General features: G+C 36.5%; 1 protein-coding gene across 1 annotated transcript in view; it reads left to right on the top strand.

The window, feature by feature from the left end:
- The window catches only part of VWF (von Willebrand factor), a 208,319-nt gene that overhangs the window by 77,398 nt on the left and 104,179 nt on the right, over window positions 1–26,742 (top strand). The window contains exons 12-18 of the mRNA XM_051962919.1: window positions 1,207–1,345; window positions 2,946–3,046; window positions 5,964–6,159; window positions 7,729–7,944; window positions 16,137–16,377; window positions 19,330–19,424; window positions 22,520–22,680. Coding sequence (XP_051818879.1) covers window positions 1,207–1,345; window positions 2,946–3,046; window positions 5,964–6,159; window positions 7,729–7,944; window positions 16,137–16,377; window positions 19,330–19,424; window positions 22,520–22,680 — 1,149 coding nt within the window. The remainder of the gene's footprint in view (window positions 1–1,206; window positions 1,346–2,945; window positions 3,047–5,963; window positions 6,160–7,728; window positions 7,945–16,136; window positions 16,378–19,329; window positions 19,425–22,519; window positions 22,681–26,742) is intronic.

The following is a 26,742-nucleotide window of genomic DNA, read 5'->3' as shown; positions in this document are numbered from 1 at the left end:
CCAAATGAATGGTTGGGGGAGGAGATAGTGAAAACTCCCTCTGGAGCAATGGGAACACAGAGTCACTGTATTTATATGAAAGAAACACATCTCTTTTCCAAGTATTTTATTTTGTGTTCATTAGACAAATAGTGTCTAGGACTAGAGAAGTTTTAGTTTCATTGTACTAGAGTAAGATTGCTCAGATTCCATCTGGTTTAATATGTTTAGTTTTAGGGGTCATATTTTAGGAAAGACAAGGACAAACAAATGAGTCCAAAGGATGGTGATGATGAAGAGACACAAAAGCATGCCTTAAGATGATTGGTTGAAGGAACTAGAGGTGATTAGCCTATAAAAGAGAAGACATTGCGAATTAGCTTCAAGAATTTGAAGGGTTTCTATGTGGAAGAAGGATTACTTTGGCCCAAAATGAAGTCCTAGCACTAGTATGTGGAAATAACAGGGAAGTAGATTTTGGTTTGATTTAAAGAATAACCTCCAGCAATTGGAAGTGTTTATAAAGGAAGTGGGCTACTTTAGGAAATCATAAATCATCTCTGAATCATGAATCTTGATTTTCAGGGAAATTTATGGATTTAGAGGTCATCAAATCTAACCCCTTGCCTTAAGTTAGGTTAGGCTAGGTGATCTCATCATTTCATCTAGCCTCTTCTTTAGCTTGAAATCCCCCATGTTATCTTTATTGGAAGGAACTTGAAGAAACTCTTTAGTTTATCCTGGCTCCAGGAATGACAGATCAGTTAAGTTACAATCAAGAGGCCTTAAATGGTTTGTATTCTAGGCATTTGCTGGGATTTAATAGTCTTTTATCTTTGCCATAGCAAATGAAGGTCAAAGGGCATTATAAGAGTTTAATCATATTTATACATATATACATGCACATATATACAAACAACATAGCAATGGTGAACATTGGACCCCCCCCAAAAAATGGTGGCAAAGGAAAGAGAGGGAACTTGGGTGATAAATAGGGCCAGTTTCTTTAGGGAGTTGAGAAATTTCTGTTCCTGAGTGGGGACAGTTTTAAGGATAATGGGATGGGGGTAAGTATTTTAATTTTAAGTATATTTATATAATAGCTATATAACTTTGTTATGCCTCTCTTTATATATAACATATTTACATGTTACATATATACACACATACATTTGTTGTTTGTTTGTATCTGTGTAAAATCCTCATCCTTCTTCTCTCTCTCTCCAGTGCGCCAATGACCCTGACGCTGTTTGCACTCGATCTGTCACCCTCCGGCTCTCCCATCTGCACAACAGCATGGTGAAACTGAAGCATGGGGGGGTGGTCTCATTGGATGGACAGGACATTCAGATCCCGCTAATGCAAGGTAAACATCCCTTGTATCTCAAAGGTAGGGTTCGTGCTTTTCCCTCTCTTCCTCCATACTGAATGGCTCACTTCTTCTTATATTCTTACCTGTTCTTTTTCATGTTTAAGATTTTGTTTCTTCAAAATTGCATGAACTCTTTTCAAACTAACTCCATCTTCATGTTCTCTTTGTGTATTCTAGCAAAGCCCTTGTATTTTAAATTAGTGTTTGTATGGTGAGGGAAATATGCATTTATTAAGTGCCATATTCCAGGTACTGTGCTAAGCACTTTTTATAAATAGTATCTCATTTGATCTTCACAACCTGGGAAGTAGGTGCTATTATCATTTGAATTTTGCAGTCGAGGAAACTGAGATAGATAGAGATTAAATGAATCATCTAGGATAATACTACTAGTATTTGAGGCTATATTTGAACTCAGGTCTTTTTGATTCCAGATCCAGAACTCCAAGCACTTTGCCCCCTAGCTACCTAGGTAAAAGAAGACAAGCTTTTAGAAGATCTGCTTCCAGTCTTCATTTTGTCCTTTATTAATCATGGAACATTAGGCAAATTACTTAACCAGTTTGTCATCCACTTGCATATAATGGCATTTCCTCCCTAATGTCATAGTTTTCTTCCAGAATGAAGGACAAACCACAACATCTGTAAAGTGGGGTTTAGAATCCAACAGAATAAAACTCACTGAGTTGTTATCTCAAAGGGTTGTTTTGAAGGTCATATGAACTAATGTGTATGAAAGGACTTTTAGTTGTAAAACACTATACATATATGGCAGAGATTTTAAAAAATATACACATATATGTATAAACCTATATATTATCAATCTATCTATCTACTGCCTATTTGTCTACCTATTTGTCTATCTACCTACTTCCTATCTGTCTGTCTACCTATCTACCTACTTACCTACCTATTTACCTACCTACCTACCTACTTACCTACCTATTTACCTGCTTACTTACCTACCTACCTACTTAACTACCTATTTACCTACCTACCTACTTAACTACCTACCTACCTACCTACTTAATTACCTATTTACCTACCTACCTACTTACTTACTTAACTACCTATTTACCTACCTACTTACTTACCTACGTATCTACCTACCTACCTACTTACCTACCTATTTACCTACTTACTTACCTACCTACCTAACCTACCTACCTGCCTACCTACCTATTTACCTATCTAGCTATCTGTAAAAACATTATAAATAGCCACACAAAAAAGACACCGAATCTGCTATGATAGAAAAAGTTTCTTCACCTGGATGTTTCCTTTAACCAGTGAAATCACAAATCTAGTTTTTAATTTCAAAATACAGATGAAATGAGCATTTTATTTCAAACTCTGCGGGTCAATCTTAATGAACAGCGGCCTTTGTCACCCTCTGGTGGCAACAGAGAGATAGTACAAGATGAGGGAATGCAGATATCTTCCTCCAAACTCCACACTCACTTTGACTTCTTTCCTGGGATGCTCAACCTCCCCTACATCGCGCTGCATTTTTCCGTTGTTAGAGCCATCCGCATGTTCTTCCTACTCCCCTTCACCCTGCCTTGCCTAAATCCTGCTGCCTGCTCTGTTTTAGGAGATCTCAGGATACAGAGGACCGTGATGGCCTCCCTGCGCCTTACCTATGGAGAGGACCTGCAGATAGACTGGGATGGGAGTGGGAAGCTGCTGGTGAAGGCAAGTCTCCTTTGAGAACCTCCCCCTTCATGTCCAACGGCCAGGGCCCCTCACAATGTCCCCTTGTACTTGAAGCAAGACTGGCTTTGTGCGATGGAGAAAGAATCTCATTTTCTAAGCTAAGTTCTCTCAGAGTTAAGAACAGGATTCTCTTATTTCCTGTAATCTGGCTTTTGGTTTCTGGCTGCTGCCATTCATTGAGATTCTTTAGCTTTAGGGATTCAGAGGATCCCAAGGCGATAGACCCTAAGGATAGAGTGATCTTTTATCACAGGGTCAGAGCCAGAATAGACATTCCTAATATAGAGTCTATGAGTTTATTTAAAAAATATACAAGTATTGATACATTTCTATATAATTAGCTTCCTTTATAATCCTATATACTTTTTTTCTATGTACCCAAAAGCATTCTGAGAAGTAATCCATTGACTTTACCAGGCAATCAGAGGTCTATGACCTCAAAATAATTTAACAACCTCTGGCCTAGAGGGTAGAAAAAAAAGGGATATTAGGAGAAAGAAGAGGAACATTGCTAGTAAAATCAAGAAATCCACAATTATACTTCAATTACTTTGCATTTGTCCAGAGATGATTTCCTATGTTAAGTATTGTTCTGAGAACCTAATCTGTTTCACAGAAACATAGATTTACAGCTCTTAGAATTTGGAAAGGATCCTAAAATGTAGCCCATTGGGCCTCGGAAGACCCCAGGGTAGTTTTTTGGTTTTGTGGAAGACTCATAAGAGTAGGAGATAGCACTCTTAGATAGATGTACTTCCCAGTCTTGGTGCCAAATAAAACCTCATCTATACAATGTGGGAAAAGGGGTCTCAATTTAAATTTAATAAGTGGTTATTGTGGACATAAACTGATAAAGGCATGAATGATGGGAAATTAGAAATAGTCTAGGGGTTTTTAAAGTTGTAATTGCCTTATGGATCTCCTAGGTCATCAGGATAGAGCACTGGAAGACTGAGATTCAAATTCTGCCTTAGATGTTACTACTTGTGTGGCCCCCTGGGCAAAATGCTCTTTGTTTCTGTAAAATAAGGGAGTTATGTACCATGGCATCTAGAGTCCTTCAGAATTGAGATAGTCTTCCTGGCACATGCCCTCAGACTCCTTGCCAGTTATTCTGCCCTGTTTCTTCTAGTCTCAGCCACTCCTCAAAGCTGAGCCATTTGGGGCTCATTGATGTTTTGTCTATGGTTTGACATTCAGGGGCTAATGGGTTTTGGGAAGGCTAATATGTGTATCTGGAGAGACACTCTTATCTCTGGATTGTTTTTCTATTCTTTAATCTTAAAGTAATTGTTTATCCTGATCCCAAGTGAGTTAGTCATCCAAGCTTATTTCCCTACTTATGCTTCACTTATTCCTTCCCAATCTTCTTCCTTGAATTAGGGAGAAGCAGTGTTTTCTTTCTCCATTCTCTCCACAAGTATGCTGGCAGCCATTCAGATATACAATTTGTTCAGTGGGACTGAATTAATGTTCTTATTAGATGCTTTGAGATCCCTGAGGAAAGGTCAGTCACTTAAGATTGAATTCTCAATGTCCATTGTTTGCCAAGCCTTCTGTTTGGTGCTATGCGGAACAGTGAAAGAAATAAGATAGATAGTGAGAGTTCCTATTTATTAAAGCTTTATTTCTCTCATTACATTTGAGTCTCTCACAGAGAAAGTAGTTAAAAGTATCACATTAGAGATGAAAAAAACCCTGAAACTTAGAGAAGAATATAGTTCTTGAGCAGCTAATGACCTGATAGGAGGGACAGAGTGCTTACACAAAAAAAATCCCACACAACAAATAGAATATATATATGCACTCAAAATATATTCAAGTTGGAGTATATGGAAAGAATGTTGTATTTGGAGTCAGAAGATCTAGGTTTCATCCAGTTATTACCTTGCCTCAGTTTCTCCATGTGTAAAATGAGCAGATTGGATTAGTTTGGCCTCTAAAGTGCCTTCCAGCTCTAGAATTATGATTGAGGTAGTTACTTTATTTGTAAAATGAAGAGGTAGAACTAGGTCATCTCATCACTGGAACTTATGATTCTAATTCATCATAGAATAAATACATAAAAGCTGAGGGACCACAGGTTAGTGGGATTAATTGAGGAAAGTTAACATGGAAGAGACATGCTTTGAGCAAAGGTCTCTGTTTTTGAGAGGAACTGATATAGAGGAAGTGCACTAGACCTTGAAGGAAGAAAGGAAATAAGTATTTATTATTAATAAAAGTTATTATAGCTAACATTTATATAATGCTGATTATGTGCCAGCACCATGTAAGTATTATTTAATTTAATTCTCATACAACCCTGGTGTGTGGTAGAGAGGTGCTATTATTATTTTCTCCATTTTACAGTTGAGGAAACTGAGACAGCCATGCTTTTCCTAGGTTCATCCAACTATCTAGTTAAATGACTAAAGTTCAAACTTAGATCTTCCTAACTTCAGGTCCCACCATCTAGCTGCCTCTTGGAGGAAGGGGACCCTTATGAGCTATCTGACAGTAGGTAAGACATTTTCCCTGTGGGACACTGGCTTCCTCATTTTACAAATGAAGACTGTAATATCTACACGATCCACTTGATAAAGTTGTTATGAGGCAAGTGTACTATAAACCATAAATACGTGGGAGTTATTATTAGAATAAATGATTGTTGTCTTGTTCTCTCCAATCCAAAATTCTATTATTCAGGGTTTTGAAGGCTGATAAATAGATTGGCAGAGCAAATGAACTGCAGAGAACTCTCATTTTTCCAGTATCCTGAGGTTCAGCTGCTTTTTATTAAATCTAGATTTATTTTTGAATCTGAAAGCCATTTGATTATAACAATCATTAGCAAAATGAAATGGTTGCTGCTTGGAAGAGCTCTCTCAGCCAGTCTTGTCAAATCTTTCCTCAGCTGTCTCCAGTATATGCTGGGAAGACTTGTGGCCTGTGTGGAAATTACAATGGCAACAAAGGAGATGACTTTCTCACCCCTTCGGGGCTGATAGAGCCTTTGGTGGAAGATTTTGGAAACTGCTGGAAACTCAATGGAGATTGCCAAGATTTGCTGAAACAGAATAGTGACCCCTGTAATCTTAACCCTCGGTTAAGTATGTATTCCCGAAAGGAGACTGGGCAGTGACTGAATGTGATTATCTTAAATTGTGTGTAATAGTGGGGTACAGAAGGGAGGACTGGGCTGAGGCACCTGTTTTATAGTCAACTCTTAATTATATGCATATTGCATGTTTTCTAGGCAAATCTGCATTTTTTTTTTTTTTTTAGCTTTCCATTGGCTTTTCTCTGTCACAGAGGCTCAACCTTTTTTTTTTTTTGTATCCTTAATTCCTTTAGCAAACTGATGAACATTTCTATAAACTATGGACATTTCTTTAGAATTATATTTTTAAATGAACATAGAATTAAGTACAGGGGATTACAAAGCAATTATTTTGAAATAGTTTATCTATAAAAAATTCATGGGCCCTAAGGTAAGCATCCTTCTTCTATCATCTAATTTAAAAATATGATAATGAAAATAATACTTAAAAACTTTGATGATCTATGGATGGGAGTACTCTCTTCATTGACACAGATTGCCAGTCTGTCCATATCTTAGTAGATAGTCTTTGGAAACTGCTGTGGCTGAAAAAATTTATTGTCTCATGATCATGTTTTGTGAAACTTAGCCAACAATCCTTTGGATATTAGACACATTAAGCTTCATCCAAAACTGAGCTCAAAGTCTCTCACAGCTTCTAATCTGGAATCTTATGAACCTTTCCAATTTAGTAGGACTTGCTACAGCCAGGACATCACAGTGAGAAAACGGAGTAGGATTCAAATGGAGAAATATTGAGAATAACTCATATTTATGAGGTGCTTTTCATTTTATGGAATGTTTTCCTCCCAACAACTTCAGGAGGTAAATTATGCAATGATTATATTACTCTCATTTTACAAATGAGAAAATTGAAATCTGGAGAGGATGGGCAATTTGTCTAGGTTAAACAGGAGACCAAAATTCAAACCCTGGTCTGCTTTGATACTTGGTCCATCACACCCCAACTGACAACTTCTGGTCCATCTACCGCAATCTTTGTTGACCTAAGGAATTCAAATTCTCTTTTATTAAAAACCTGGGTCAAGCACCTTGTAATAGACTGTCTGACACAGCAGAATAAGTCAGAAGGCCAGGATGCAAATTCTGGCTTTGCTGCTTACTCCATGTCATGTTGGACAAATAACTCCCTTCTCTGGGCTCCAGTTTATTCATCTATAAAATGAGTGTGGACTAGGTATTGAAGTTCCTTCCCAATACTGAATTGTATTGCTGTGATTCAGAAGACATATCAAGCTGAGGATATTTATAGTATATATGTATATGTATGTATAATGTACATGTGTATGCGTATATATATACATCATATATACACATTATTTATATTATAGTATAGTTAAAAAAATTCTTTTAAAAGCATTTTTTTTTATTTTGCCATTTATGGATCAATTGCTGTATTGGATTACACTTTCTTCTATCTTTATGCATGATTGAGAATTGACATTATTTTTATTTAGTTTGTTGATGAATAATCCTTGTGTACGACTGATGTGTAACATCTGCCATGGTGTCCGGGGAAAAGCATTACAACAGGCTCTCTTCTTGTCTTTCCTTTAAGCCAAATATGCTGAGGAATCTTGTTCTCTCTTGACGTCTTCCAAGTTTGAGCCGTGCCATCCTGTGATCAGCCCAACTCCCTATTTGAAAAATTGCCACTATGATGTCTGCTCTTGCTCCAGTGGAAAAGACTGCTTGTGCTCCGCAGTGGCCAGCTATGCCTCAGCCTGTGCCAGGAAGGGCATTATGATCGAGTGGAGAGAGCCAGGCTTCTGTGGTGGGTACTATTTCCTCCTGATGCACAGAGCCAACTGAGCAGTTTCCTGGAGGCCTGAGGAGTGATAGATATATATGGGGCTTTTCTCAACTTGGTCCAAGTCATAGTAGTGACTTGTATTTGCAGAGTTGTAACTAGGGTGGAGTAACTGGAGCTTTTTTCCAGGGTGCTAAATTTAGAGTGTGCTAAAGCACTTGAAGTTCTCTGGTTACTTAAAAACAACAGAGCTTAACACCAAGATAACAAAAATAATTGGGTAAAGTTGCCAGACCAGGATGAAAGCCAGAGTGGGCTTTCCCCTTCCTTCTGCCCCTACCTATCTTAACTGCAGGGGAAAACATTTTCTTCCTATTTCCAAATACAGGAATACTTAGTGCTCTTAGAGAAATCCCTAGTTTTGTTTCTATATATTTTTTTTCTGAAACAATATTTATTTTTAAAATTCAAATACATGTGATTATGTCACCTAAATTCACTATTTCATCCATTTTTTAAAACATATTTTTGCATACATTTACTTTTAAGAAACACATCTGGGGATGCAGGGAAATGCAAAATAAAAATAAAATAATATTCATATTGGCTATGTATTCTTGGTGCTATATTTGTATAGAACATTTTATTTTTTCTAAAACACTTTCCTAGACGTGATCTCATTTGAACAGAGTTGGAGAGTGGGGCCTTTCAGGAGTTAAGACTGTATTATTTCAAACACAGCCAACTTTGTCTTCCATCTATGTACCCTTGGGACTGGAACAATGGAGGCATATGTTCCTGGGAAATCTTCATGAAAATACCCTGCTTTATATTGTTCTGTCCTGCTTGAATTTTATTTCAGAGGCTCTCCTGATTTTATTAGTCAGGGGTTTCTCTGCATTGATAAAGATCAAAATCCCTCCATATCTTCTTTTTCTAAGGGAAAGGATCTGCCCCATATACCAGAGGTCTTCCTGGGACTTGCTTGACATTTTGTCAAAGGCCAGACACTTCTTTGACTTTCCTGGGTATCAGAAATTCCCTTTGTCTAGTGCCATCTTATTCCTGATGTGGGAGTCAAATTGGAAAGTGAATTAGAACTGAAAAAGATGGGGGGAAATAAAAAAAACTATTCTTTCATGGTTTTTGTCTTAAATTTCCCAGGTGATATTCACTCCCATGACTATATTTGCTCCTATAGCTAGTTACAACCATTTAAAGCTAGAGGGTGACTTTTTTTTTGAATGTTCATCAGCTGATAACCTAGAGAAAATATCTTTCTTATGCCTTTGGGACCTTGATTGAAAATTATGGGAGCTAAACAGGGATTGCCAAGATAGCTATGTTAATATAATGACTAGAGCACTGAGTTTGGAATTAGAAAATCGAATTCCAATTTGACTCTGACATTTACTTTCATAAGAAATCCTTTCATTTTTGTCAGGGGGGGGTTCAATTTCCTCATCTGTTGTTCCTTTCAGTTCTGAATCCTAGGGTCCTGTGACTTCTCAAACACTGAGTGACCATCATGCTTTGACCTTTGAGCAATTGATTGCTCACTATGTTTAAAACACTATATTTCATTTCATGGGAGTCTAATTCTTTGTGACCCCATTTGGGGTTTTCTTGGCAACGATATTAAAGTGGTTTGGCATTTCTTCTTTTAGCTCATTTTACAGTTAAGGAAACTGAGGCAGACAGGGTTAAGTGATTTGCCTAGTGTCATACAGTTAGTAAATATCTAAAGTCGTACATGAACTCGGGTCTTCCTGACTGTAGACCCATTGATCTATTCAGGATGCCACTTAGCTGCCTCAGAACACTATGTAGAGTGTCCCCAAAGTCTTAATGTAGTTTTAAGCTTTAGTAGCTTAATTTTAAGTAGCTCTTTGTGAATTGCAGGGAGGAGAGAGATCATCAAAAAATACCTGCTGAAGTTCTTACCCCTAGAAGCTGGAAAGCTAATTAGAGAGGCCAGATGCAGAAAGCAGCTGGAAGATGAATTGATATTCAATATTTTGAGTGTTTGTTCAGCAACCTAGGCTTTGAATAACACGTTTGAGTAAATAAGTTCTGGGAAGTGATGAGAGTAAGTTGGATATAAATAGAGAGCTTTCTGCAGAAAGTAAATTTTGACAAGGTTTGTTTTAATAGAAAACACATTATATATGAAATTATGAACTTTTGTTAGATACAGTTCTTGAAGTATATATTAAATTTAACATGGTAATAACAAAATTGCCATACTTGTTTTTGTTCCCTTCTCAATTTTTTTTTGTTCAAAGCATGATTCCTCAACTCCTGTTAAATTTCTTTTTATTTAAATATAAAAGTTCAATTACACAGAAAAGATATGCTTTCCCCTGGGATTTATAAATTAATGAGAATTTAAAGTCCAAATTATCTTTTTATATGATAATCCTTCAGTAAATTAGAATTATTTGTATTTTAAGTACAAAGCAACAATTCTTGGTTGAGTTTATTCAGATTTGGAAAGCACTGGCTGACAGTTTAGATGATTATTTCATGAGTATTCAGATATTCATAAGGAAAGACTTAACTATTGTCAACATTCATTAATTTCATAGTCAGAGGCAGCTATTTTAAAAGCTATTTGGAAGATCGGATAAGATAAAAAAAAATTCACTAAAATGCAAGCTATTCTTGCTTCAGGTTGGCATCAATCTGCGTTCTAATTCAGTATTATTTGGACATTTAGGTCCTGGAATCCGTCTGTCAGTCAATAATCATTTATTAAGTGTCTTGTACATATCAGACACTGTGCTAAGCAGTGGGAATACAAAGAAAAACAAAAGACAATTTTGTTCTCAAGGAGTTTACAATCTAATGGGGGAAGCAACATGCAAATGACTATGTAAAAACAAGATGCACATGGGATAAATTGGACAAAAAGAAGGTACTAGAATTAAGGCAGGTTGGGAAAGTCTTATTATAGAAAATAGAATTTTAACAGGAACTAAAAGGAAGCCAGAGGAGAAGATGAGGAAAGAGAATGTTTCAAGCAAGGCGAATGGTCATTGAAAATGCCTGGAAGTGGGAGATGGAGTGTTTTGTGAGAGGACTTCCAAGGAGGCCTGGGTCACGGAATCTCAGAGTGGGTATAAAGATTTAAGGAGACAGAAAAGGTAAAAAGCCAGATTATGAAAGGCTTTAAATGTGAAAATAAATTATTTAATGTGAACGAAAATCTATTTTCTTCCCTTCTTCATGCCTCCCTATCATTGTAAGAAAAAGATAGAAAAGAAATCAAAACCCTTCTAACAAATGCACATAGTCATACAGAACAAATTCTTGCCCAGGTCATGTCCAAAAATTTTTGTTCAATTTGCATTCCAGTCCCATCTCTCTTTCAGGAGAAATGATGACTTTTCAGCATGCTTCATCATCAGTTTTACTTACTGAGTCATTGCGTTTTTTCAAAGTTGTCTGTCTTTATAATGTTGTCATTAAATAAATTATTCTTCTGATTGTATCCACTTTACTCTGCATCAGTTCACACAGGTTTTCCCAGGTTTTTCTGAAACTCTTCCTTTAATAATGTCTCACAGCACATTAAATTTGTATACTATAATTTGTTCAACTAGTCTTTGAACTGATTTCTCTTAATTTTCGGTATTCTTTTGGTTTCTAGTTCTTTGTTAACCCAAAAAGAGCTGCTACGAATATTATAAACACATGGATTCTTTTTCTCTTTGGGGTATAGGCCTAGTAGTATTACTACTAGTAGTATTATAGGTACTGTAAGTAGTATATACTATAGGTACTATCTAGTCTTATAGGTCAAAGTGGAGAAAGCAGTTTGAAGGACTAAAATACTTGAAACAGGTCCAAGAGCATACCTTTGAACAGTGGCTAGAATCTAAAAATACCAGCCTTTCTTTTCCCCACACCTTCAAAACTTTCCTTTGAATTTTCCTGTTCTTTTGAACCTGCTGTGTTCTCTGTCATATTCATCTTTATCTCCACCAAGAAGAAGCACCCATTGTAACTCTTATGTATTTCTCCCTCCTCCCTGAGATGGTAAGCAATCCAAAATAGGTTAATCGTGTGCAATTATATAAAATATCTCCATATTAATCACTTTGAATAAGAAGACTTGAATAAAAAAAGAATGAAAAAAATGAAAGTGAAAAATAGCATGTTTCAGTCTGTATTCAGACAATACCAGTTCTTTCTCTGGAAGTGGATAGAGTGCTTCATTGGATTCCTTTAGGATTATCTTCCATCATGATATTGCTGAGAATACTGAAGTCATTCACAGTCACTGTACAATATACTGTTACTATATATAACATTCTCTTGGTTCTGCTCACTTCACTCTGCTTCATGATATTCATGTAAGTTTAGGTTATTCTGAAATCATCCTGTTTGTCGTTTTTTTATAGTACAGTAATATTACATCACAATCATATACCCTAACTGCTCAACCATTCCCTAATTGATGGGCATCCCCTTGATTTCCAGTTTTTAGCTGCCATACAAAGAGCTGCCATAAATACTTTTGTACAAATAGATTTTTTTCCTTTTTTTTTTTTTTTTTTAAGCTATATGGGATATACACCCAACAGTGGTATTGATGGATCAAAGGATATGTATGGTTTTTATAGCCCTCTGAGCATAAAGGCCATCTTAAATCTAATTGATACTCTACAGAAAACAGTAATCAGACATTCCCAATCTGAAGGAATTTTAGGATTATAATGCTGGAAGAGAGACCTTAAACTTCTCCAAGCCGACACCTTCATTTTACAGATGAAGATCCTGAGATTTAGGGAGGTTGTGACTTGCCCCAAATCACACTGTTTGTAAATGACAGAGCTGAGCCTTATGACTTCCAAACAAGTTTTTTTCCTACTATATTATGCCCTTCAGGTCAGGCAGGATAGCTCAGTCAGGAGAAAACAAAGGGCTCTCTTTCTCTTTTGCAGAAATTTTCCTAGGTGTCTTGAAATATCTCTGGTTGAACATTGACAATGATCTCCTTGTATTTTCTCCTAAGAAAATTTTGGATCTTTTATTTGACATTCAAAGCTCTCCATAATTTGATGTTATCCTATCTTTCTAACCTTATGTATTATTATTCTCTTCCATACACTGCCCCCAGACAAAAAAAAAATGGAGCAATTTTCAGTCCCTTAAAGACATTTCTCTCTCCCCGTTTTGGATCAGATTGTTGCTAATGAGCTCCCTCTTCCATTTTGCCAGCTGAATTCTACTCAGCTTTTATAAAGTCCAATTTAAGTGGCACCTCCCCCATGAAAATGTCCTTTACTTTCCCTGACCCTTCTTAATGACTTTCCTCTCAGACAGCACTCTGCTTGGTACTACTCTAATGAATTTATAAGATATTGTGTAATGTGGTTATATTTGGTTTGGACTTGTGACTTCATTGGGGGAGGGACTCATCTTGGGGAAATTCCCTTCGCTCTGGCAGAGCCACAGCTCTTTGCCAATTTATAATCATAAGGAGTTGCCTGGGGATGTTGGGGGGAATTTTGTTAAACAGCTCATACTTGTTAGAATTAAGGCTGAATCTGTAGATTCTGTAGAATGCCCATTAAGAGTATTTACAGTTCAGAAATGGGCACTAGATAAAGATCAGACCTTGATTTCTTTTTGTTTTTGTTTTGGTGATTGTCTAGACTTAAAAAAGTCAAAAGTATATATATACACACTCCTTAGCCCCTTGCCCTCTCCCTCAAGCCTAGTTGTTAAACATTTACCTTCATACTCCTAGCTGGAATCCAGCACTTTCTGACTCTGAGGCTGGCCTTCTATCTACTACACATTTTTACTCCTCTGATATAGCAATATTATAATAGTATATTTGTCTTTTCTCCACAGGGACTGCCTTAGTTAAACTTTATATTTCCCTAAGGCCTAGTAGAGGGTTCTGAACACAGCAGGAACTTTATAAATGTTTGTTGAATGAATGAATGAGTAACATTCCCTAGCAGCAGTAACCTGTTTTTGCTACAGAAAATGTTTGCTTTCTTTGTGGGTTTCAACTAGCCTGAGAAGACTAATTTGGAAGCAAAGAACTCTTTCACATTGAATAAAGGAAAAAAAAATTATGCTGCAAATAACAGTGCCTTGGGAATTATTCCTATTCATATACTGCCTTAGAATTACAAAGACCTTGATATACATTAGTGTGCACCTCATTTGAGTCTCCCAAGTTGTGACATGTTCAAATAATACTAATTAATGCTGGAGCTGGGACTTTCTTCCACTGCCCCACAATGTTGTCTCTGTGCTAATTAAGAGTAACTGTTGCTATTTATACTTGTCCAAAGTGTTTGCTCAAGAGGTATCCCTAAGCCTGATGGCTACATATCATGCCATACCGACCTGCTGGGTATTGTGGTTGCCCAGAATGCTAGCGCCTGCCCCTGACCACACTGTGTGAAGCTGGGTTTCTCTGACACCTTAGAGTATTTCTCTGTAGTCCCTCCCATCTCAAATCATCAGATAGCCCAAAGGGGGAAGGAAGTGGTTGGAAGGTGGTCCCTTCTCTTCAAAGCTATAAAAATAAATATTTTAAATATATAATACTGCTATTAAATATTTATGCTAAATATTTAGCATAAATATATAATACTAATATATGCTATAATAATATATATTATATACAATATATAACATATATTTTATATATATACTAATGCTAGTATATATATACTAGTATTGTATACTAGTATATTACATATGTATACTAGTATAGTATATATTAGTATATATATTAACTATATATTACTAATATAATAATATATATAGTATAAATATATAATACTAAATATTGCTATTTAGTTCACTTAGAAAGCCTTAAAAATTAGTCCTACTTTTATAGTTTCTACCAAAATTAGTTAATTCTTAACTTTGTACTTGGGACATTTAGGTAGTAGAATGGATAGAGCCCTGGGCTTGGAATCAAGAATTCATGAGTTTAAATCTAGTCTCAGATACTACTTGTGTAACTTTGGGGCAAGTTACTTAATTCTAGTTTGTCTCAGTTCCTCCATCTGTAAAATGGGATGGAGAAGGACATAGCAAACTATTCCAATATCTTTGCCAAGAAAACACCAAATGGGGTCACAAAGAGTCAGATAACAGTGGAAAATGAGTGAACATCAGCAACAAACTCTTGATGGGTTACCAGAGAAAATTATTAGGGCCAAGTTTACACTATACTCTCATTCTCTCCCTTCTTCCCACAGTTCTGTCTCTCTTTCTCATTCCCTATTATTCTGATGATGTTACCATTAGCATCTAGCTAATAATAAAAATAGCATCTTCAAAATTCTTTTTCATACCAAGATGTACAAGATAACTTCATATAGTAGGAAGAGGTGTAGTGTCAATACACATGGATTGGGGAAGGTGCTTCCATTATATTTACTAATACTACTGAAAAGAAAGATAAAGAAAGGAAAGAAAGAAAAGAAAGGTAGGAAGGAAAGAAAGAAAGAAAGAAAGAAAAAGAAAGGAAAGAAGGAAGAAAGGAAGGAAGGAAGAAAGAAATTAAAAAAAGAAAATAAGGAAGGAAGGAAGAAAGAAAAGAAGGAAGGAAGAAAGAAAAGAAAAAGAAAGGAAAGAAAAGAAGAAAGGAAGGAAGGAAGAAAAAAAGTAAAAAAGAAAGAAAATAAGGAAGGAAGGAAGAAAGAAAAGAAGGAAGGAAGAAAGAAAAAGAAAAAGAAAGGAAAGAAGGAAGAAAGGAAGGAAGGAAGAAAGAAAGTAAAAAAGAAAGCAAATAAGGAAGGAAGGAAGAAAGAAAGAAAAGAAGGAAGGAAGAAAGAAAAGAAAAAGAAAGAAAGAAAAGAAGAAAGGAAGGAAGGAAGAAAAAAAGTAAAAAAGAAAGAAAATAAGGAAGGAAGGAAGAAAGAAAAGAAGGAAGGAAGAAAGAAAAAGAAAAAGAAAGGAAAGAAGGAAGAAAGGAAGGAAGGAAGAAAGAAAGTAAAAAAGAAAGCAAATAAGGAAGGAAGGAAGAAAGAAAGAAAAGAAGGAAGGAAGAAAGAAAAAGGAAAAAAAAGGAGAAAGAAAAGGTGGGAAGGGAAGGGGAGGATTATTAATCATGACTTCAGGTGATGATGCATGTGGATCTAGGGAAGAGAGTATATAATGACCAATTCTCTCCCACCATTCACAAATGCCAAGACCAAATCCCTTATTCTTACTCTATTCTTTCTCTTCTCCAGCATTAAGTTGTCCAGAGGGCCAGGTTTATCAGCAGTGTGGGACTCCTTGCAATCAGACCTGCCGCTCCCTCTCCTATCCAGACATGGAATGCAATGAAGTCTGCCTTGAGGGTTGTTTTTGCCCTCCTGGGCTGTACACTGATGAGAAGAGGAACTGTGTGCCCAAAGCCCAGTGCCCCTGTTATTATGATGGTGAGATCTTTCAGCCTGAAGATATCTTCTCAGACCATCACACCATGTGGTGAGTACCTAATGACAACATCAAAGGAAAGAATCTTAGAGCTTATCTAGCCCAATCTAGAGGCAGCTACCTGGTACAGTAGATAGGATATTGGGCTTGGAAATCTCAAGTTCAAATTCAGTTTCAGACTTTAATTGGCTAGATGACCTTAGGCAAGTCAGAGTTAACCTCAGCCTGCCTCAGTTTCTTCAACTATAAAATGGAGATAATAAGAACATCTACCTCCCAAGATTATTGTAAGGATAAGATAATATTAATAAATATTAACACACAGATAATAATAACAAATAAAACAATATTTGTAAAATGCTTAGAACAGAGCCTGGCACATAGGTAGATACTTAATAATACTTATTTCCTTCCTTCCTTTTATTTCACACATGAAGACTACGATACACAGATAAAGTAGCTCACTCAAGATCATGTGTGTATTTAATGGTAGATAGAAATTGAGTGACTCTCTTTTACTGCCATTTGAGGATACCAGAGGCCCAGGCTAGAAATACAGGTTTTTTTTTTGTTTTTTTTTTTTTAATGTAAGCCCAGCAGCTCACATTCTCTTACTGTTCCTGTTTCATATTGGTTACTTGGTACTTTCTGACCTTAATTAATGCGAAGGGACCTGAAGATAATAAAGAAACAGGATTAAGGAGTAAAACAGGCAGAATGCTAGACCTGGAGTCTTCATGGAAGACCTGAATTCTAATCTTGACTCAAACATTTACTAGCTTCCTCAGTCTCAATTTCTCCATCTTTAAAATGGGGATAATAATAGTGGCTACCTCACCAAGTTTGTTGTGAGAACCAGATAAGAAAACTTATGTAAACTGCTTTTCAAACCTCACAAAGTGCTGTATAAATCTAAGCTATTAACTGATATTGTTAGGCAAAGTTTTTGAGCTTCTTGGGGAGGGACCAGAAAAAATGAAAGTATTAGGAAATAACAATAATCTTTTTTTGTCTTTTTTTAAAATTAAAACTTTTTATTTTCAAAAACATTTGCATGGATAATTTTTCAACATTGATTCTTGCATAGTCTTGTGTTCCAAATTTTCCCCTTCTTCCCCTCACTCCTTCCCCTAGATGACAAGTAATCCAGTATATCCTTATACATGTTAAAATATATGTTAAATCCAATATATGTAAACATATTTGTATAATTATCTTGCTACACAAGATCAGATCAAAAAGGAAAGAAAATGAATAAAAAAACAAAATGCAAACGAACAACAACAAAAAGAATGAGAAGGAATAACAATAATCTTTAAAGACAATGTGATTGGCCTACCATGGTGTTATGCTACTAAACTTTATGGGGTCCATTCTGAGAATGAGTGACTCTGCGATGTTCCTTTTCCTTCATGCAATGCAGAAACAATGAGCTGTTGCAATAGGGTTACCAGTGTCATTCAATTAATTTATAATAGGATGCCTCTCAGGTTGGCTAAGATGACAGGAAAAGACAAGGACAAATTTTGGAGGGAATGTGGGAAAACTGGGACACTGATACATTGTTGGTGGAGTTGTGAAGGATCCAACCATTCTGGAGAGAAGTTTGGAACTATGCTCAAAAAGTTATTAAACTGTGCATACCCTTTGATCCGGCTTATATCCCAAAGAGATCTTAAAGGAGGGAAAGGGACCCACATGTGCAAAAATGTTTGTGGCAGCCCTGTTTGTAGTGGGATAGAAACTGGAAACTGAGTGGATGCCCATCAGCTGAGAATGACTGAATAAGTTATGGTATATGAATGTTATGGAACATTATTGTTCTGTAAGAAATGACCAGCAGAAGGATTTCAGAGAGGCCTGGAATGACTTACATGAACTGATGCTGAGTGATGTGAGCAGGACCAGGAGATCATTATATACTTCAATAACAATAATATATGATGATTAATTCTGATGGGCGGAGCTCTCTTCAACAATGATCTGATCCTGGCCAATTCCAATTATATTGTGATGAAGAGAGCCATCTGCATCCAGAGAGAGGACTGTGGGAACTGAATATGGATCACAACATGACATTCTCACTCTTTTTGTTGTTGTTGTTCACTTGTGTTTCGTTTTCTTACTCATTTACTTTCTTTTTTTTTGATCTGATTTTTCTTGCACAACAAGACAACTATATAAATATGTTTACACATATTGTATTTAACATATATTTTAACATGTTTAACATATATTGAATTGCTTGCCATCTAGGGGAGGGGATGGGGAGGAGGAGGAAATCTGAAACACAAGGTTACATGCAAGGATCAATGTTGTCAAATTATCGATGCATATGTTTTGAAATTAAAAAGCTTTAGAAAAAAAGTCTAAAAAAATTTATAGTAGGACCAGCATTAGAACCCAGACCTCTGTCATTTGTAATTCAGTTTTATGGACTGAAACTGTAAAAGACGTCTTCTGGACACAGGATTCTTTCTCTTTGAGTATTCTCCTTCTGAATTTTTCCATGTTGTTTTTTCTTCTAGCTTATTGTGTTATTTTTCTCATGTTTTGTCTTTGCCCAGTGCATTGGAATTTAAGTCTTTTGGAGACAAGCCTCTATTTTTTCTTCCTCTCCTTCTCTGGCCTTCCCTTCCTTTGCCAATTTTTTTTCCTTTCTTTTTTCAGCAAAGAGAACTCACTATCTATTGTAGCCATTCATTTGTTCATTTCTCAAACAGCCCTTGGGATGTGGTGATAAATATGATGGAAACCTTTGTTCCTGAGAATGGTTATGAGCCCAATCTGCAAAGCCAAATTGGCCAATAAAGTGAAGGCTGGAAGTCAGACCAGGTCTTTTCCAAGATTCCTTTGAATGCTAAGCCTTGGGCACATTCTGTTAGCAGGTAGATCCTGGGGAAGAGGTAGCTCCAGGCTCTTAGTTACAAACCAGAATTCCTGGGACTGTCCCCTCATCTCTTTTTGGGAAGCATTTAAATGAGTTTTCATTTTTTTCTGCAGCTACTGTGAAGACGGGTTTATGCACTGTAGTACCAATGGACTTCCTGGGGGCACGTTGACCAATGCTATTCTTGAGAGTCACCCCTCTGCTCGAAGTGAGTACGGCTGTCTGTGATGAGTGAGTGCGTCCTTGTTTGCCCTCATTTACCACATTATCCACATGGACTAGAGGGGCTGGCCAGCGAGGGCCCAGTCCTCAGAGCAGGAGTTCTGCCTGATCCACAAGGATCTGCGACTTGCAGTACACAGAGAGAGGGAACATGGAACACTGGCCATACTCTGAGTCCTGGCTACTCAGTGGCCAGGTTCCTCATTGGACGAATCTGTGTATGTTCTATACCCACACGTGCCTCTGTGTGTCCAGAAAATGGAGACAAGAGCAAGATTTCTTTGAGTAGTCAGAGGGGAAAGATAGAGACCGAATTTTCTCTGTAATTGTGTTAGTCCCTGTTAGTAAAATCACATTGTAATCTGTGACTCAGGGGCCTCCCCAAGACTGTGGACTCATATAAATACTGGGGGCTGATCCCAAGAAGGTAATTTTCTCTCTTTGATTCCTTGCTCTGCTGTGGCTTTAGGAAAACATAATATACTTTTGGTTTAGCTCCTACCTAGTTTCCCTAAAGATGGGTAACATGAACTCCAGAGCTCCTACAAGCATTCAAGGTAATAAATAAAGAATTGGCTATGGGATAATCTTTATATTTCACTACATAGGAGACCAAGATAGCAGGATAGAAGGAAATGGTATGACTCAGTCCTACTACAGAAATAAATACCTGATTATCATATAATTTAGCTCCCTTGACTGTAGGTATGATCCAGGTCCCTTGAGAGATGAGAATGAAAGTCAAAGAATTTCTAAGGGCTAAGAGAGTAACCTCATTTGGAAGAAGCAAAAACAAAACAAAAATATAATCCAACCCAACCTAACCCCCAACCCCCCCAAAAAAAACCAAAAAAAACCCCAAAACACCTTAGCTTTGGCTACCTCACTGCTTGGGTCCTGGAAAAAAAAAGAGAGGGAGAGGATGATGAGCAGGTGGGCTTTAATTGGTTAGAATTACAGAATAGCACCACAACATAGTGAGAGTAAAAAGTTCCTTCTTTCTATTTTATCCTCCCCCCCAAAATCATGAAAAGGCTTCAAATAGATCTAGTCAACCAGAAAAGGTTAACTTCTGACGTAATGGAATTGGATTGAAAAAAAGACCTAAGAAAAAGACTTTAACTAAGACAGGTCTCAGAGGGAAGGGGGGAGACCTCAGTGTAATTGATGAAGAAAAAACCACTACAACATAATCTGAGAAAAGAGGTATTATTGTTCATTCATGCATTTTTGTTTAACTCTTCATGACCCTGTTGGTTGGGTATTTTTGAAAAACTGGAGTGATTTGCCATTTCTTCTTCCAATGGATTCAGTGACATAGGATTAAGTGACTTGTCCAGGGTCACATAGTTATTCAGTGTCTGAAGTCAAGTTTGAACTTAGACCCAGCAGTCTATCCACTGAACCACCTAGCTGCTGCTCAGAAAAGTAGTAATCCAAGACAAAAAAAAAAGACTCAAGGGCAAAGGAAACATCCTATAACTCCATCTGATCCCAGAATTGAGGAGACCTAGAACCCAATTTTTGAGAGCTCAGCAATAAAACTGGGAGAGAGAAAAAGTATAATCTGAACAGAATTTCTCTTGTGTTTGTTATCTATCAAACAGTTTTGAATATCCTTAACCTATGTTTGAGAGGTACCTTTTTTTTTTTTTTTTGAGAAATTGCTGCGTTAAAAAAAAACTGAACAATAAACATCATAGGATTTTACATACTGTATTCTCTATATCTTTTAGTCAATCTGTATGACTGTGAATGGGATCTAATTTAGAAAATAATTTGCAAAACCTTTTTCTTCTCATATTTTAACCAAGGAAATGAGAAAATGGCATATCAATTATTAACTACTGACATCCTCCTAGCCTTTATTTGGGCAATAATAATCTTTATGGTTTTCTCCAATCATTCTTATTCTCTGGTTATCAGTATCAAGTGAGATAAAACAGGGAGACATATAATCACCTGTTCAGAACCCAAATTAAAGTTATTTTCTATAGATGGTGAAAGTCTCTAAATGCTATGGTTCCTAACTGACATGGTATTATTTATGCCAATCTTCTGAGTACTGTAGAGCATCCTCAGTGAGATGCACTGATCTTTTTTTTGAATAATAATGTATCTCACTGCAGATATTCTACAGTATTCAGGCGATTGTGAAATCGTTTAGCATTTTCAATATTTTCAAGCTACTCTCAGACTCAAAGCCCATCTTTATAATAAGGATGATGATAATGTTCTCACAGTGAGGCAGTCTATTTGCAAATTCTAGAGCACTGTAATATACAAAGAATTAAAAGAGCAGGTATCTCAGAGAACAGTAGTGGAAAATGCTTGCTAGTTCTAAAAGAAAAATTACAATGTATTATTATTAATGATAATGTGCTCCAGAAGTTGCAAAAATATTATCCAGGAAACCTAATCCTGGAAAAGAAAGTGAGCCAGTCACGGAGTGAAAATGAAAGATGGCAGATGGACGATCCAAGTTATAAACTGGTATCCCCAGAATATTAGAAAACCTTAAAAAGCACCTCTTTCAGTGCACTGGGTAGATTTTCTACAGAGGGCTGATGAGAGCATGGGCAAGAACATTGCCTTAAGTGAGAAAACATGTATGGCTTGGGATCTTGCACCTACTACAGTCAGCCTACTCCATAAAATCATGGATCTATTCAAGTGCTGAAGCATCTATAAAATATTTCATGGTTCACAAGAGTTTTCTTTACATCAACTTTGGGAAGTAGATAGTTAATCAATTGATCGATAAATTTTAAAAACCCAGAAACAAAAGATCATCTGAACTGTTCTTGATTAAGGTGGCCCTGATTAGTCTGACAGCAGTAAGATCAGCTCGGTACTGAGGCAAAGTTCTACCCTAGTCAGAACCTTCTTATATATTCTTTATGGGGTAGGGCTTAATGTTTTCATGTAACTAGCCCATCTGTGAGAGTCACTAAGTTGCAGAATCACAAAACAATGGAGGAAACCCTATAAATCTTCCAGTCTAGCCCCTTAGTTGGATTGCTCCAGCAGTTGCAGATAAACCCATACTAATTGCAATTCTAAATTTTTTTTGCTTCCAAGTCAAAAGGAGCCTAAGTTGCCCACCCTCCATGGTCAAATTTGTGTGTCCTGTTGACAACCCCCAAGCTAAAGGGATTGAATGCACCAAAACCTGTCAGAACTATGATTTGGAGTGTATTAGTCATGCTTGTGTCTCTGGCTGCCTCTGTCCTCCAGAAATGGTAAGATGGGACTTTATTTGTGGCTAAGAAAATGTGTGTCTCTCTTACTCTTTCCACCTAATCTTCTTGATAAGGACAAACAACTGGAATTTAAGGATATGGTGAAATCTGAGATTATCCCTCAGGTTCCTTCCAAATATAATATTTCAAGATTCTGTAAAATAAATAATGAAAGGCAAAAAAAAAAAAAAGCCTGTGAGATGTTGATTTCTTCTTCCTACTATATACATGGATTTCAGAGAAAGCCTACTCTCATGATTTTCCTCCTGTCTTAGCTTTCCCTCTAAACCAGTTTCATATCCTGACTTCACAAAGTTTGTTGGTGACAACCTTTCACTTTTTATATCAAGTGGGAAAACTGGTGCCATCTTTATTTTTTCTTTACCTCTTATATTTACTCATTTACCAAGTCCTGTCAAATTTTCCTTCTCACCAAATCTTATCTCCCCCCCTCTCTTATTCCTCTCTTCTCTTGCCTTCCACCTTAACACAAGTCTAAATTTCTACTTTCCTGGATTAATGCAAAAGCATCCTTACAGATCTCATTGTCTTTACTTTATACCTGTTCCACTCTGTCCTTCCTATTATTCATTTGTTTTTCAGTCATGTTTAACTATGACCTCATTTGAGGTTTTTTTGGAAAGATACTAGAATGGTTTGCCATTTCCCTCTTTTGTTCCTTTTACAGAGGAGGAAACCGAGGCAAACAGAATTAACTGCCTTGCCCAAGATCACACAGATAGTAAGTGTCTGAGACTGGATTTGAATTCAGGAAAATGAGTCTTCTGACTTCAGTCTGGGCACTTATTTCTGTGTCACCTAGTTGCTCTTCCATCTTTCATGTTATTGCTAGATTAATTTTTCTTAATTACAAATCAATTCAAGTTGTTTCTCTGCTCAAAAAGTTTGAGAAGTTTCCTATTGCTTACTAAGTGAATTTTACACTTTTTTACTGGGCATTCAAGACCTTTCATGATTGGAGAACACTCTTTCCAGACTTACCTTATATTTTTATCCACTCCCTGTATTTTTTTGTGGTACAACTCCTGACATTAAAGTGGAATATTTTTTGTTTAACAACATGGTTTGACTCTTCTGGCTTCTCTGCTTTTGTTAAGACTTTTTCTTATGTTTGAGTGTTTTTACTCTTTCTCTTTTTGCTTCTTAGATTCTTTCCTAGTTTTTAAAAATCAGAGTCTACTTTTTCCTTGAAGTTTGCCTCATTCTTACCCCTGTCTTATCAGTAATAACTTTCCCCTTAGGACCACATTTTCCTTTGCATATTTCTCACTTATGTAAAATTGCTTATTCTGGTTATCAGTATTTTTGTCTCATCTCTTTCTTAGATAAACTTTGATAAGATAGAGGTCCTGTACTATATCTTATCTATACATATTTTTTATTTCCCTCAACACTAAGCAGGCTATTGACACCATTTATGTAGAAACCATGACAACTAGGTGCTGAAAATATAAAAAGATAAATAGGAAATAAATTCTTCTTCTCAAAGAGCTTATGATCAATTTCCCTGGATTTTTCTCTCCTATATGATGTTACTGATATGTATGTTTAGAACACAGAAGTAAGGGATACATGCCTGGAGATTTGAAAGGGAGACTTATTAATTGCCATTTCCTTATTGACTTATTAATAATTCCTGGACATTCAGTTATTTGCGGCTAGAATTTTGTAAAGTAAGTTTTGATAGGAAGGATGAAATTTAGGGTTTGCAGAGAGTTATATATTCCATGCCTCCCACCTTCAAATCTTTCTGAACTTGCCAGGAGAGCCACTAGGGGATATTTCTTGCCAATTCTCCTCTGAATTATAGTCCCCTACCAGGCCTCTGAAAAGATTGAAAACTTAATGGAAATAATTCAGGGGCCATATTGATGTTTATAGAATTTAACCCCCCCACCTACGGTGCCCCAAAGAAAACCTTGTTTTTGATGCTTTCGCATAAGGCAGTTATTTAGAGTGGATGGCACTTGAATTAAATTAAATTTGACAGATTTTTATTCGACACTGTGTTTGAAATACTGTGCTAGGTGTTGCCTGGTACTGACAAAGAATTCAAAACATTCCCTGTTCTCAAGGTGTTTGTAGTCTACAATCCAGACAGAAGACCTCAGGTTTGTGAAAGAAGCAGAAAAATGGAGTGGAGGCTAGTGTGGTAAGGAGTTTCTTTCCATCTTTAGCATCTTGTCTCAAGGGCCTGAGCCCTTAATAAATATTAATCCTTAATAAATATAGCTTTATTTCTTCTTACATAATCCCTAGAAAATACAGTTCTTTCCCTGTGAGAAGGGAAATGAGGCTTAGAGAGAGGAAAGAAATTTTTAAGCATCATTTAGGATATTGGATAAATGCCAGGAATAGGAACCAAGAATCCTGGTTCCTTTGGAATGAATTTCTATGAGATTTTTGTTGGGCTTTTTTATTTTGATGAAGACAGATGAGAATAAATATAATTAAATATTAATAAACACAATGATGATTTTATTATCTGAAATCCTGAATGGATGGCCAGTCTAAAAGAATAAAATAAAGGCATAATATTGGTGATTTTTTATACTTGTCATGGATTCAGAGGAAAGAGCTGACTTCCTGTCAGATGACTGGGAGATTTGTACTCCAACAACAGGTAGTTATAATGTACTTAGCTAGTGCCCATGTTATTACAGATTGGATTATTGTTTGGTTCACATCATTAGAAAACAAGGCTAATGACCAATTTGCTTTGATTGAATTAATCAGAGTAATAAAGGCAGAATAATTCTTCAAGCACAAATGGTACACTGGTTATAGTATAGGTAGCGTGTTCTCAGCTGAAATTGTGGCTACAATGGAAACCTCCAATTTGGGACCAGCTGATATCCTGTTTGAGACTACTTTTTAGGTCTGACTGAACATTAATATCAGTCAGGAATGGGACACGAAAACCTCTAGAATTAAAAAAAAAAACTTGGGAGAAATTAGGCAAATAGTCTATGCTTGTGTATTCTCACATTTTTGGCTTCCCAAATTTTAATTAGATTTTTCAGTTTTGGAGGCTGATCAATATCATTTCTTCCCAATTGCATCAGCATTCAGTCCCCCACCATCACTCTTTCTTGAACCTTGCTTTCATTGCCCCAAATATCTTGTCCCACAGGACAAATAATACCTTATTTCTCTTTTTTAAAAATTGAGATATCTCCCTGTCCCTTGTCTTGTGACATTTCTTTTATTATCCACGATTTTTTCCAAGGTTAACAGAAATGGTTCAGCAACCACGTGCATCAGTACTTTTTTGCATCCTAGGGTCTATCTTGCAATGTAGTGAATCAATCAAACTCATCGAAGGCAGCTTTCTTGCTGTCTCCTCACCTATCTTGGCTTCTATCTCTGTTAACCATTTCTGATCTATTTTTAAAGGACTGTTTTTTCTTTAGTGAAAAAAAATATAAGTTAATGAAGTGAATAATTCCACCTTCATTGAATCATCTTTTAATGCTTTATGTACCTTCAGTAGAGCAAAATCCCAAGCCAAACCAGCAACAAAAACTACTCTTTATCATCCTCAGTGCCAGCTTGGCTTCATGTAAGATTTAGAATGACTGACATTATCTCTTTATATCTGCGATGATCTTTTGTGTTGCTGCTTAGTCACCTGCTTTTGCCTTTATCTCCTGTTCATTTGCCTTTAGAAAAGATGTTCCCTATACATACAAGATGATAACTATCCTTTTCTCTTTCACTGGGATCTTTTGTGTTGCCAGAATTTTGTTCTCTAGGGTGCTTCTTGAATTAGTTGTGTGACTCTGGGCAAATGACATCCCCTGTTTGCCTCAGTTTCCCCTCTGTAAAATGAGCTGGAGAAGGAAGTGGCAAACTGCTCCAGTGTCTTTGCCAAGAAAATCCCCAAATAGGTTCGCAAAAAATTGGATATGACTGAAAATAACTGAGCAGCAACAAATCCCTTTGTAATGCCAATTTGTATTTTCCCCCCTATATTCTGTGTACATGCTATTTTTTCCCTGAAGAATATAAGATATTTGAGGACAAGGACTATTTTAATTT

Source organism: Antechinus flavipes, chromosome 5 (genome assembly GCF_016432865.1).
Source record: "Antechinus flavipes isolate AdamAnt ecotype Samford, QLD, Australia chromosome 5, AdamAnt_v2, whole genome shotgun sequence".
In the NCBI taxonomy this organism is placed as follows: Eukaryota; Metazoa; Chordata; class Mammalia; order Dasyuromorphia; family Dasyuridae; genus Antechinus; species Antechinus flavipes.
Note: the sequence above shows the minus strand (reverse complement) of the source record. Positions and strands in the feature narration are given on the sequence as shown.